Raw genomic sequence first — 14,839 nt, 5'->3', positions numbered from 1 at the left:
TACCGAAAGAACCAAGAAAACTTATGAACGTCAACTTGCATGTGCATTGTGCACAGCATGCAATCTGACATCAAAGGATATACAGGTAATTGTTTTCTTATTTTCAATTAACTTGTGAAAAATGTTGCGCTGTTCAATGTACTGTAACATGAGGCAGAAAAACACGGTTGTGATCGAAACACAATGATCGTACGCATAATAAAGATATGCGTACACTAATGATTATTTTAATATACGTACCATCAGTTGTGGTTTGAACAATGCAATGATTCATCTGCTAGATCTCATTATTTTGTGTGACAGTGGTTGCATATTTATAGCCATGTTCTTCTATTTGCAAAGTCTAATTGAAAGTAATGCACTGTGCCCTTGGAGGGACACCAGGGCTTAAAGCTCTTTGCGTCCACTGATCCTCCAGAGTGGGATCAGTTGAAACCAAAATACAAAGTTCCAATAGATATCCCGAGGACGTCCTCGACAGCGCACGGTGGAATCTTCTGGGTTTATTTTTTGACAATTTCCCCAGCCCACTTTGGGGGCCACTCCGCTATATATTTGAGCTCGTGCGTGACTCGACGCGATATTCGGGGGCTGACTTTTTCCAGGTCGGTTTATTGTTTGGTGTGCCCGGGAAACCCAACGCTCTGCCTATTTTGACAGAATTAGCAGAAGTTGATTTGAAAATTCCCCATCTCTTGTTAACAACTCAAACAAGTTAATTCGCTGAAGCGTAACAACAACATGAACACATGCTGTGTGACTTTAAAAACCACACCTGACAATACATTTACTTTTTGTGAGGTTCCTTTAAAACTGCTTTCAGCCTACAAAATGTGAAATTTTTTTTAAAATTCCAGGTGAATCCAATATAACCAATGTAAATTCACCAATAAGTAATCAATAACTCACGGAACCCAGAACGGACACGTTTAAGAAATGAAGCAAAAGTTGATCGCCAGGAATGACATTTGACTTGAGCCGCGTCTGTCCTCGTCGAGGTATGTACGTCCTGTCATAATTGGTTCAATTCTTCTCTGTTTGCAGTATAAGGCTGAGTCAACTTCTCTGATCCAGACGTCACCATGCCGTACAAAGGTGAGTGTGGCGATGATGAGGACCCCATGCCATTCCTGAAGCCCACGGATTCGGAGAAGCTGGAGTTCCAAGCCCGTCCCTTTGACATCAAGAAAAACTGTTGGGTCAAAGATGAGAAGGAGGGCTTCATGCAGGCGCTGATCCAGGATGATCACGGAGACAACACCGTGTCCGTCAAGTTTACCGTCAATAATGAGGTAAAAACAACAAAACAAAACACGTCGGCTGCTCGCCGACAGAATGTTCGGGATGTCTGGAGACATAAAAGCAAGGCCGCAATTATAATATATATTGGGGGGGACACACACACATGCCCCCCGATATTCAAATATGCTCAAAATGTCCCCCCCCCCAATACATTGCTATAAAATAGATTTCTGTTTATATGATTGTGGTTATGGTTGTACTTTATGAATCCCTAATCTCTGCCATTACATACAATGAAACAAGAAATGGTAAAAAAAAGTAAAATCAGAGCAATGTAACACAATACACTATTCGACATTTGGTTAAAAAAAGAAGTCCATCCCACGTATTAGTGAATTTTTTTATATTTTAGGCAGGAACTTAGTTTTCAAATGTAGATATTTTTCTGGGTTGGGACCCCCAGACACCCTGGAAGATTTGGTCCCCCCCAATGCTGACTCCATGGCTACGGCCTTGCATAAAAGAAAAGAAAAACGAGGGAAGATGCCACGATGCGATGGTTATCGCAACGGGCTTGCGATTCCAAAAGTTGTGGCGCTTCAATCTCTTGGCTCAACGGCGGGAAACATTTGGCGAATGTTTGTTCTAATCCACCGGTCTCTATCCACCCAGCAGCAGAAATGTGTACGGTATTCCCACCTCTTCCAAAGCCGTCTGGCCAGCGTGGAAGAGAAGGCCAAAGTAGCCTAGATCCCTTCAGTCAGCAGCAGTGTGAGCTTGCTATCACTAAAACTTGCTACCACAGGACCTCATTCATAGTCACCAGGTAGCTTTCGTTGTGGCTTATTGCAGTACGTCGCTTGTTCGTGTGCGCAGATCGCCAAGGTGAAGAAGGACATCGTGCAGGAGATGAACCCTCCCAAGTTTGAGCAGATAGAAGACATGGCCAACCTCACCTTCCTCAACGAAGCCAGCGTTCTCAACAACCTCAAGGAGAGATACGTCAAAATGCGCATCTACGTGCGTATGATATTTTTTGTGAATTGTCTGCGCGCTTTACTTCGTATGGAGGGGGGGGGGGGGTTTGTTTATACTCGACAAGTCAGATAGACGTTTCATTCAATCACGAATATACACAGCACTGCATAGATTGCTATGCTGTTTGTTGTTTTGTTATCGCAGCAGTTAGTAGTTAGTGGATTTGAGTCGTTGTCAACCTGAGTTCAATCTGGCACATTGTAAATAAAGTATGTTTGGCAAACCCGCATATCACAATGATATGTATAATAATACAAAAAAATGTTTGCTATTTAAAGGCAGTCAGAAGCACATGTAAAGATGAAAACATCATCATGTTAACAATGACAGAGAATGTTGTAACATACTTTGTGATGAAAAATTCAGGGTCCATCAGGCCAATTATAATTGTGAACTATGAACAGAGAAAATGTAAAATCGCCGTTGTTACTAACATATTGTACAGTAAATGTCACCCACCATACTTGCATTGTGCATTTGTTCATTTGATGCAGGACATTGTTATGATTTAGTGACTTCTCTTTTTAAGAAAATGGTAAATATGGTAGGATGTGAACATTTTAAATGCCTTTATTTTTATTAAACACCACGAATTATACAAGACTGATGCTGACTATTTGACCGTCAACAATGTATTTTTACATCAAGTGCTCAGAGATGCCTTTATTGATGTGAAGTGCACTATACAACAAAAAACCACATTGATCGATGTTAACAGCAATTCTTCAAATTAATAGAATTTTTTTATAAAGAGACCGGGTGCCCGGCAACATTCCCCCGCGTGATAACGGTGCAAAAGAGCCGCGCAGTTAATCGGATATCCTCCCAAGTCGACGTAAAGACTCTGATCGTGAACATTCCGCTGTGTGCAGACCTACTCTGGGCTCTTCTGCGTCACCATCAACCCGTACAAGTGGCTGCCCATATACGGGAGCAGAGTGGCCAAGATGTACCGTGGCAAGAAGCGCAACGAGGTGCCACCTCACCTCTTCTCCATCTCCGACAATGCCTACAGCGACATGCTGATAAGTAAGCGGCTCCGCGGAGAAAAGCCCACCTCCTCACTCCCGCTGCGCCCCGTGCGATTTGCGTACACGATTTTGCCGCGCTCGTGCGCTCGGAATCGCGGCGAGGTGCCGGGAAGAGAGGAGCACCGACGCACCGGAGATCGTCCGCAGATGGAGAAAGGTGAGCGGTTGGGCCTTGGGCAGAAGGGACGAGAGCCCGGTGGTCAAGAATAAAATAACGAAGAGGCGGCCGAGAGATGGGAATGCGTCCAGGGGGGGGGCTGTACGTCCACCGAAGAGATGGAGTGATGAGATGGGTTTTGTGCGCAGTTACTGGATGTATAGTTACGTCGCTGGAATCTTGACAGGTGGCGGTGGCTCGGGAAGGACTTCATCCATCATGGCTAATGATGCAAACTTGTGAATCAACATGCATGGGTGTGCACGCTCGATAGAGCATCGCCATATTATTGTTGCGTGCATGTTTTTGTAATGCGCTCATGTTGTTTTTTTACCTGCAGATAAAGCCAACCAGTCTATGCTGATTACGTAAGTAATTATTTATGCTGTACATTATTTATTTATATGAGGGTTTGATTCACGGCCAAATGTAGCGTCGCTGGCCAACCACATCTGAACTATCCTAACACCCCCACTGCACCAACCTGCACTGACCAGCATGGCGAAGTTGGGAGGCCCTCATCCAGCAGTGGATTGAGAAAGGCTTAAACGTTATAATACTAATTATTATTTTATTAAAGGAAAAGCTATTGAGGCTATACGAAGCTCAAGAGGCTCGATATTCATGAAAAATCTTGGGGTGCATGAAATATCAGCTCAAATTTAACAACTATCACACAACAACTGTATGTATATGTTGAACTTCGTTCGCACCGTACGTAGCCAAGCAACATTAAAATAAATTAATTTTTATAATGTATATCTTGTTTGTATATCTTCTTTTACCTCACACTACATCCTCTATTTTGTCTAGATGTATCTTATCTCACTTCACATGTACCTCTCGTCGCTCTTGTCAATATCTCTTCTGTCATCTCACTCGGATTGTTTGATTTGAAAGGGGGGCACACAACGAGAGATTTGCTACTTAGGGGACGCAATGGGCTATACACTTTTTAACGTATTTATTAAAATATTTTATTTGGGTGTCTCTTGACACATACATAGCAAACACATAATGACACGTATACACGCATTTACAATATATAAAATACAATGAACGTCACACCCAGTGGGATACGTAATAAATACGTGGAAAATAAACGTTAGACTTACACTGCCGCTTTATGCAGAAGGCACTCTCGCTGTCACCGTTTTAGATTTAGAACGTTGGGGCTGCCACGTGTTATACCGCCTGACGATAGCCTGGTGGTGATGATGATGATGATGACAGTGGTGGTCGCATGCATTTTTTGACTCTGTATTTTTTGTTATTTTCCTTCCCACGTGCCATTGCATCAGCGGGGAATCCGGTGCCGGCAAGACTGAGAACACTAAAAAGGTCATCCAGTACTTTGCCAACATTGGAGGCGGCACCAAACAGATCGACCAGAGCAAGGTGATGGTGCTGTTAGACGACGCTTTGCACGTGCGTGCGGCCATCGCGCTGCATGCGTGGAGCCCTAGGCAGCTTATCTGCGGAGAGAAAAGTTATACCCACTGCTGCTGCTGCGCTCAAAGAGTGCATTGTGGGAACGGTGGTGGTGTCGAACTGTCACGTCCGTTTGTAATTGAAGTTATTTTCAGTTTTTTTTTTTTAGATGGTGCTCATCATCATCATCATCATTACTACATACAGCTTCAACCTCTAGGCACCATGTTTAATATTTAATAATTCATTAAGGCTTGTTCTATTCTCCTTCCAGAACAGTCCCAAATTACATGTCTCCCGCTGCTGGACAACCCTGTTGTGATATTAAGTTTCTTAAATCCCCCCAACCCACCTCTGTCCACCCAGCAGTACGTGACTGGTAAACAGCGTGTGCCACTTGTGCTGGGGTAGAGCGTGGGTACCCTTGCAAGACGTCTGACCAGCGTGGAAGAGTAGGCCAAATTACCATGTAGAGACCCCTCGAGAGCTCCAGCACATTTGCAAACAATTGCATTGCTCATATACTTTTTTTTATTCCTATTTTTTTTTGTGGTTTGTTTACCTTTCCTATACTTTGCACACCTATCGTGTTTGTTTTGTGTATTGTTTGTTGTTGTAACTTTTTGACCCGCTCCTACTGGACATCTGCGAAGAAGGAGCTTTCATCGGATTTCTCCAGGATAAATAAAAATTCTGATGTACCTTTCATAACCACGTTTAGACCCCCACTTTGGCCGATTCCCTCCGCCATGATTCACAGGTTTTCAATCCCCCCGTGTCCCCTCTCACATGATCACCGCTCACGACCCAGAGCCCGATCAGTCATCTCCGATTGCACAACAGGAAAAACAATTCAATTCAGACACTTTACACATCTAGATTGTGTCGTGAAACAATACGCCCTTCCAAACCCCGAGCTGATAAGTTCCTCTGTATATTAAATGAGGATGGGGTTGGTCACAAAAAAGTATGATCAATTGTGTTTCAATGCTTTGCAATTGGGAATGTGTGTATTTGTGTCTGGTGGATCCGGGGGTTTGTGCATCATGGGCATAGCGATTAAAAGAAGAGGAAATTGGATCGTGAGCCACTCGTCCAAGTTTGCGTTATGGTTATAATGAGACTTGACAGTTATTATTCAGCTTCCCATTTATATTTTTGGTCTTTTTTATGAAAAAGCAGAAAGCATACCTGTGCTTTACAACAGCGGCAATCTCACAGTATATTTCAAGTCACTCAACGTAACAAAGGTTAACCTCGCAGACTGTTGTGCTTTCTTTGCCTGCAGCAGGCAAAACTTAACGTACTTTTCCTTTCATGCATAGGGCTCCCTGGAGGATCAAATCATCCAGGCCAACCCTGTGCTGGAGGCCTTTGGCAACGCCAAGACCACGAGAAACAACAACTCATCCCGATTTGTAAGTCTTCTATTGGTTCGGCTTTTCGATACGGTTTTACTCGAGGGGAAAATAGCAGTTTTTGCGTCTTTGAGTGGTGGCGCAGTAGTTCGAGCACGATTGCTACGAAGCCAGTGTCCTGAGACGCACACATGACATGAAAAAACGATGTAAAAAGAGTCATAATTCATTCACTTCGTCTCCACTAAATGTGATCTGTGTGTGTTTTAATGCACGCATGCTTCAATGTAGATTCATGCTTTTTTGCCTTAATAGGGAAAATTCATAAGAATCCATTTCGCCGTGTCTGGAAAACTTTCCGGAGCTGATATTGAAACATGTAAGTGCAGCTGCCTTTTAACACATATTTACTCCTTCATTATACAAGTGACATGTTTGCTAAATTTATATACGCTAATATATATTTTTTTATGATCACACTGCTCATTCTGGGACGGTCTGCATTTTTTCCCCAGATCTGCTAGAAAAGTCTCGGGTAATCTCCCAGCAGCCTGCAGAACGAGGCTACCACATCTTCTATCAACTCCTCTCGGGGAAAGTACCCAACCTCCTAGGTGAGGCTTCCAAGACGTTTCTGAAACGGCTAAAATCTCTCACCTTAACAAGAGGTAGATGTAATTTAAATCACGTCGTTTGTGCGTTAATGGTGCCACGGTTTTCATGCGGTAAACCAACGCATGCGTTTATTGTCAGAGCTTTTTTTTCTTACACATACAACTGAAAACAATCACCGACATTTTTGTTTTTAGTACAACTTTTCTTGTTAGACACATGCAGTTGCGCTCACGTCTCTACTCTTTTGTCTCGTTTTTATCCATTCAGAGGAAGTCGGTCTGGTCAAGAACCCGAAGGAGTATGCCTCCATCTCCCAGGGCGTCACCTCTGTTGAAAACATGGACGACGCTGAGGAAATGATGCTCACCGACGTACGTCGATTTCTAGAGCAACGGCGCGGCCTTTTTGTCAGCCTGCGCTCACTCTTCAAAACGTTCACGCGGGGTGGTGGGTTTTTTCGTGTCGGTGCGGCAAAAAAAACGAGTGGCGGATGCGTGTCGCCGCAGCGCCGTGGGTTTCAAAAACGTGTTCGCGCGAAAGCAACCGGCGCTAGGCTCTGTTAAATACTCGACGGGAAAATGTCAGGTTTCTGTACAAGGATACGGATTTTCGTTTTATAGGGTGCCTTAGCAACTCAAAACGACTCACATCATCCCATCTCAACCATTTCAATGCCTTGCTGCAGTTGAACCAGGGGCAGCTCTCCCTATGCCTCACGAGTTATTTACACCACTGGCATGTGAATGGGCTTTAGTCTGACTGAAAATGGCACTTGAGTCTGCCACTTGGGGCCGATGAATAATCTGCTCCCTAAATGTTGGTGGCACACGCAATAGAGGGCCAAACTCTATTCCAAGTGCTGCATTGTGGGTGTCAGAAACGTGGTGAGCATTATAATTATTGTGGATTGAGTTCTGTGGTATCATCAAGGTGATGGTTTAATGTTCAAGACAAATTTTGGTCCAGCTGGTTCACAAGTTGATAACTAAACAATACATGCTGGTAGGTGATGGTTTCAGCCTGGTCACCTATGGCTGAACAAAACACAATTGCGTTAACATTGGCTATGCATTAAATTTCGATTTAAAGCTTTCGTGACTGCAGGGATTCATCTTCTTGGTTCTTTCGGTAAAGTCACGTAGAAGGAAAATAATAAAATAATAAAAATGAAACATAATAAAATAATTCTCACGACGTTTCGGCCACAACACAACCTGCCGTCTTCAGGTGGAGAACAGGTCTGTCAAGTAGACAATTCAGACTCTGTCTACTTGACAGACCTGTTCTCCACCTGAAGACGGCTGCTTGCGTTGTGGCCGAAACGTCGTGAGAATTATTTTATTATGTTTCCTTTTTATTATTTTATTATTTTCCTTCTACGTGACTTTACCAAAAGAACCAAGAAGATTGGCTAGGCACTTCATTTGTTTAGTTCCTCGCCGTGGCTTACATCAGCCACGAGTGATGCCTGAACCAGGCCCGGCTGGCCTCACTCATGCCACCAACACGCACTCACCAGCATGGAAAAGTGTGCGCAAATAAACCACACGTGACTGATGAGGTGTGGGCAGGCCTTCGTCCAGCAGTGGATTGACCATGGCCTGTAATTATTCGAATTATTATATAATGTTACCACAACAAAAAATATAATGGTGCAAGGCCATAATTTTCAGGTCGTAACTAGAAATCTTGTTTTGGAGTGTTTGCCTGCTATAAACGTCCACGTGATGACTCGTCACTTCGTTGAGCTATCATTTGTGATAGCGAAGTCACTTCTTAAAAAGAGCTGCATAGCTCAATGGCCCTTACCTGGTTAGATAAACATAATAAAGTCACTGTATGCATTGGGTATAAACATGATATGTGGACACTACGGATAGGCTCTTTGGGAACGTTAAATCAAGTCTGAGGATAAGCATTAGGTCACTGTCGAGAACATAAGTAGCAAAATAAATAAGCGGACAATAAGCTTCCTTCACATATCGGTCCATCAAACGAAGACCCATATATAACGGAGAGGGTCCTTACTTATTAACATTTGCCCGTTCACTCACATTGGTTCAAACAAGACTGACTTTCATAATCAACGTTTTTGGGTTTAGATCGCGTTATTTATAAATGTGTCGTAACCCTCCACCACCCGACACGGCCAATCAGTAAAAAAGTGTCACGTTGACAAAAGACAAATAGTTCACTGCTTTAGCCCACCGGTGTGTTGAAGCGTGAAACCACAACATTTACAATTTGAGTACGACGTTTCGCTGGTAATTGCATCCAGCATCATCGGGCAATTCGCCAGAATGGTGAGGCTCTGCTGTGTCTCCTGTTCTTATATAGAGCAGCAGCAGGGTGACGTCATCAAGACTGACTTTGCTGATGAGACACCGTTGAAACCGCTCCATTGTTTGGTTGTGTCTGAACCAATTTTGCAGAACTTACGCACACCGAGAAAGCCACGTGGCTGATGTGAAGCGTCGAGGGACTTATACGTAAAGGGAGGGCATTGTCTTGCTTGCTTGTTTTGTCACAAACCAGACGGCAGTGGCTTCTAGGAGGTGGCCATTATGACGCTTGCCACAGACTGTCGAGGCAGCGAGCCAAAAACAACACTGCACTTGTGACTCTTCTTGACAGGTGTTTAAAATACGGCGAAAAGCAAAGTAGGAAAATACACACGTGTTTTTTTTTTACACGTGGCAATGTGAAACAATATTTTTTTCATCATTATTATCAATGGATTAAATAAACAATGATATAGTAGGAAAATACACACGTGTGTTTTTTACACGTGGCAATGTGCAACACTCTTTTTTGTTGTTATTATTATCATCGTTAGAGTAGACTAACAATGATGGCTGTCCAAAAAGACAAATCCACGTATGTGTCATCATGTTTAAAAATATATATTTACAAACACTTCTGTTATTATTCTGAGGTCATCATAACTTGTTACTTAACACGTCTAATCTTACTTTTTCCACTACTGATAATGTTTGGTTATATACAATATAAGCGTCGATGTTCATTTAAAAAAATTGGTGGCTATTACCACTGGCAGAGCCAGTTGGGAGGGGTGGCACGTGCCCCCCCAATGATCCGATCGAAATCCCTAATTTCGATCGGATCATTGGGGTTTATTAGTAATTAATCGGAATTTTGCGACCCCCACTGCCACTGTGTAGTATATTATTATGTGCCAGGGACTCTATGAGATGATAGGACAATAGTCTGAGTCCATCATTGGCAATAAGAACGGCAAAGCAGGTATAAGTGACTCAGAATTGTGCGCAGTTTCGTATTCAGTTCACGACTTCCCTGAAGGCATCAACACCTTCAGCGAGCGCGATGCCGATCACACAACGCGGTTCGAATTCGACCCTCGATCGATGGCTGCGCCATCGCCGCACACGCGTCGAAGAGACAAGTGCTTACTTACTAACAACTCCTCTATCATTTTTCGTTGCTGGAGGGGTTGCCCCCTTACCTGAAAATCCTGGCTCCGCCATTGGCTATTACGTTCATTGATCTGAAGAAGATACAAAAAAGTGCGTTTGCAAATGGTTTGTTTTGTTTTTGAGATGTCTTCTTTCCTGTTGCTTGTTTGGCAGGAAGCCTTTGATGTGTTGGGCTTCACTCCGGAAGAAAAGATGAGTCTGTACAAATTGACGGGCGGCATCATGCACTTCGGCAACATGAAGTTTCGGCAGAAGCCCCGAGAGGAGCAGGCGGAGGTCGATGGCACAGAAGGTTTGCTATGTGGCCCTTTGCTTTGCGCACTGGACGTTTCGTCGTGCCAGAGAACGTATTGTCCGTGAGTCTCGCAGCAAACTTCATGTGCAATGGTTTTTAATGATCTCCCGGCTATTTCGTGTGCATCGCAGGTGGTATACAGCCACGGGATAGTGCATCTTTGTTCGTTTATTTTCATGATAAATTTGCCCCTTTAAAAAAAACAGATAGTACAAAGTCGCTTCCTAAATTGGCCCTCGGAATAAAAAAAAAACTCCGTGATGCAGCCGGTGACCTCCACATGGCATTATCTCAAACAATACACAACTGAATGTCAATATAAACTCTAAAGCTGCATATTGAGCGAAGGCACGGCGTGGTCATTATTTGATGGAGGTCTTGCAGGAAGCATTGACCACGAGTAGGTCTTCGTACTGAGAAAATGCTTCCATTCAGCATCCTAGCCACGGTGCATCTCTCCGACAACAGATTAAATAGCAGTCAGCTGTGCCTTGCCCATCCATCCCAAAGGCCAATTCTTTGCCTCCAATGACTGTTTTGCCCCCCCCCCCCCATTGTCTGTTTACAACCGTTAGTCCAGGCGATGTTCTTAGTCACTGTTGCGATGCGAATCCTAAACGTTGTCACACATTCTTGGACGAATCATTCAAGATTGTAAGTTACTATTGTATATCATGAACCACCAACCCCCCTAAGGAGTAGAAATGTGAACATTGTTTCGGTGAGTATTGGGTTGTATTTTATTCACTTCGCAGGTAATGCTTTTTTTGGTTCTTGTCAACCACTCAAATGTTTAATTGAAATGGAAAAGTATCATGTTTCATAAGTATATTGAATTACACATCATGCTACACGTGCCATTGTTATGATTAAAAGGTTTTTTTTATGCAAAATGACAAAGGCATTGGGAGAAAAACTACACTGCCTAAAATGTCTGAATGACAAACTATTTCCAATTAAATTGATTGTTATTCCCATTGAAGAAATGTGTTTGTTCATAATGATAATATTATAACACCAATTATTATAGAAAACTAAAGTGAGTCTCAAGGCACCAGGTCAGGAGATTCCTGCATTCACATCTTTGGCAATTCTTAAAATCAGCAGTAGTAGAGAACTCATCAGGACTTCTGATTATCGCATCCTCTCAACTTGACTAAATAAATAAAGCTCTGTTAAGTATGATAAATGTATGCACTTATGCAATTTGTACTCGTATACTTTCATTTATTTTGATGTATTTGTTTTTCGCGGCTTGCCAACCTTTTTTTCTATTTTGCACTCGGATCGTTTGTTGCGTTGCTTGTTGTCATAACTTGCTGAGCCGCCCCGACTGGATATCTGCTTTGTAGCTAATTGGACTCCTCCGGTGTAAACAAATTGGAGAAGGAAAACACGAATGTTATACAACAAATTTATAACGTATATGTATCCGTAAGTAAAAACAATAATGCATGCAGTACCTTTAAACGAATTGAATGTATGTATTGTTAAAGGGAAACTAATTTGTAAATGAGTTATCTCACTAGAAGTCAACCGTGGTTACCAGAGGAATGTGGACATGTCCATGGCTGGGCTGGGCTGTAAACAGGAGATCGGCACAGCCTCATTCCTCATTCGATGATGAAAGCCACGAGCAATGATTGACATTTAATTTGGAAACGCTCACTCACGTTCATAAAACACGTGTCTTGCCCCGTTGGTGTGGCGTTCTGCTTTGATGGTGTGTAGTGGCGGACCGAGTGGCTTGCCTGGCAGGGATTGACTCGAGCGAGCTGCAAAAGGGCATCACGCGGCCCAAAGTCAAGGTTGGAAATGAATACGTGCAGAAAAGCCAAAACATGGATCAGGTATGATATGAAGGTTACACCGTGCCAGATAACCGTTTTGTCTATGTGCTATTGTCGATAAGAAAACATATTTATAACAGCTCGCTGCCCTTCTCATGTTCAGTTGTGCAAGGGTGCTGCAATCATTAATCACGTCTGTTATCGAGTATCATCGTCTGGCGGGGAATGGAACATACCGCATTAGTAGCAGGGCCTTGCCTCACTCGCTTTGCATTTTTTTGTACTAAAATCACACTTTCTAGATTTGAAGTTTTCGTGAGTGCAAGGATTCATACTCTTTGCTTTCTTCGGTAAAGTCACGTAGGTAAAAAAATTAAATAAATTAAATCACGACGTTTCGGGTGCAACGCAAGCGTTCTTCTTCAGGTGGGGACAACTTAGTGAAAGCACACCGTGATTTAATTTTTTTTTAATATTTTACCGACGTGACTTTACCGAAAAAACCAAAGAGTATAAAATCACACTGACATATGTTTCAAAATCATCTAATTCAATACCTTTGCAGAACAGCCCTAATTGTGTCGTGATTAATTTTGCACGTGAACCCCGTGAGGTATGGTGAATGTGCACTAACTTTAAAACACACAGCTGGTAACTCGAATTAATGCCCGTGAAAATGTATCGTGGGGTTCTTTGACAAAGCAAGTATATATTTACAGATCTTGGCTCTGTTTACGTTCAGGAGAAAACGCAGAAGAGCGTCTGAAAGTGCACGCGTGTTTCCTTTCTCAGACCGGAATAATGACGGCTACTTTTGGATCTTGACTCCGTATTTCCGTTGCCCCCCCCCCCCCCCGTGTTTTTTGTACTTGACTCAAAAGTGCGTGTCCTCGATCGGTGCCTTGGCCAAAGCCATCTACGACAGAATGTTCAAGTGGCTGGTGGCTCGCGTCAACAAAACCCTTGACACGACCAAGCCGCGGCAATACTTCATCGGCGTGCTGGACATTGCTGGCTTTGAGATCTTTGAGGTGAATGTCTGCGTCCGTTTGTCTCCTACACCGCTGTGCGTCAGCCGCTTGCGTTCCACATGTTACACCGCCTGGAATCGGGATGCATTTGCCCCGTTGTGTGCCTAGAGCAGTGGTTCTCAAACGGGGAGCACGCGGACCTCTGACCCCTGGAGTCCACGTGAGGGTGATTTATAAACGTGTGACATTACATCACCGTGCACGAGAGTCATTGGTGAATGGTCACGTGGGAATTTGGCGATGTAAAATAGCTGAGACAAAATGTCAATCCACATGGTAACCGAGAACAATATGAAAGACCTTTCTAAACTCGTTGATGGTGAACGATGCGTGTTTACAAGAGGACCCAGCAAAGCGCAATCAAATGATGTCACGCGCGCAGAGTGCCCGTTTATTCTTTTACACGCTTTTTATTAACTCTGTCTGTTGTTGTTGTGTCCTCAAATCTTGTAACTCAATTTTTACCTACTTCCCAATGTGGTATCGACTGCAAACTTGGCATACTTATGTCATACTGATGACAATACTATATTCTATCATAAAAAAAATCATATTTTCAAACAATCTTTTTACACGCTTTCTATTAACTCTGTATGTTGTTGTTGTCGTCCTCAAAACTTGTAGCTAAATTTTAACCCACTTCCCAATGTGGTATCGACGGCAAACTTGGTATACTTATGTCATACTGATGACAATACTATATTCTATCATAAAAAATATATATATATTTGTTTACATTCTTTTTTTATATGTTATGTTTCGGCTTGGGTCTAATTGTCCATGGTCAACTGACGTTGGCTGTAATTGGCCACGGTCCCGTACGTTATGGCAAGCTTCGGGGCCACTTCCTAGAGTCGTAGAGTTCTGCCATTACTAGTACATTTCATTAAAGCGTGTATTTTTTTTTAAAGTTTATTTTTAATATTACTTATTATTCGCTTGCAGTCACTCGCGAGTTAGGGTCACCTCACAAAATTGACAATTGGTTAAAATATTTACGTTCATTGTTCATAACATTTATTTCTCAGAACCATGTTGGGGGTCAGGCAAGACGGGGTGGGTGTTGCTAGGTTGTAACAAGATTCAACAAGGGAAGTTACAGCAGCCAAACAAATGTTGAGATCCACTGCCCTCGAGCAATAATAATAATTAGTCTGGAATGCTACGTAACTATAATTTTTAATAGAGGTTTTTTTTTTGTTAGATCGCGTAAACATATAAATGTGTTGTTAAACCCGCCACCCACCGACACAGCCAACTCGTAAGGGTTGTCACGTAAACATAACGTGCCAATTCGTCACTAATACAGCAACACCAGTGTGGTGGAGAGCCAAGCCACAACATTTACAATCTGAGTACGACGTGTGTTAAATTATCTATCATTTTGTTGACGGGG

General features: G+C 42.9%; 1 protein-coding gene across 1 annotated transcript in view; it reads left to right on the top strand.

Moving 5' to 3' along the window:
• The first annotated feature begins 1,056 nt into the window (after window positions 1-1,056).
• LOC144722433 (myosin-16-like) overlaps window positions 1,057-14,839 on the top strand; it is an 81,665-nt gene continuing 67,882 nt past the window's right edge. The window contains exons 1-12 of the mRNA XM_078600698.1: window positions 1,057-1,292; window positions 2,119-2,262; window positions 3,153-3,309; window positions 3,809-3,836; window positions 4,770-4,866; window positions 6,225-6,317; window positions 6,573-6,636; window positions 6,773-6,871; window positions 7,140-7,243; window positions 10,481-10,619; window positions 12,354-12,472; window positions 13,294-13,443. Of these exons, the coding sequence (XP_078456824.1) occupies window positions 1,083-1,292; window positions 2,119-2,262; window positions 3,153-3,309; window positions 3,809-3,836; window positions 4,770-4,866; window positions 6,225-6,317; window positions 6,573-6,636; window positions 6,773-6,871; window positions 7,140-7,243; window positions 10,481-10,619; window positions 12,354-12,472; window positions 13,294-13,443 (1,404 nt within the window). The 5' untranslated portion in view covers window positions 1,057-1,082. The remainder of the gene's footprint in view (window positions 1,293-2,118; window positions 2,263-3,152; window positions 3,310-3,808; window positions 3,837-4,769; window positions 4,867-6,224; window positions 6,318-6,572; window positions 6,637-6,772; window positions 6,872-7,139; window positions 7,244-10,480; window positions 10,620-12,353; window positions 12,473-13,293; window positions 13,444-14,839) is intronic.

Source organism: Lampetra planeri, chromosome 1 (assembly GCF_965212315.1).
Source record: "Lampetra planeri chromosome 1, kcLamPlan1.2.h2, whole genome shotgun sequence".
Classification (NCBI taxonomy): domain Eukaryota; kingdom Metazoa; phylum Chordata; class Hyperoartia; order Petromyzontiformes; family Petromyzontidae; genus Lampetra; species Lampetra planeri.
This window is presented reverse-complemented; position numbering and strand designations above follow the sequence as displayed.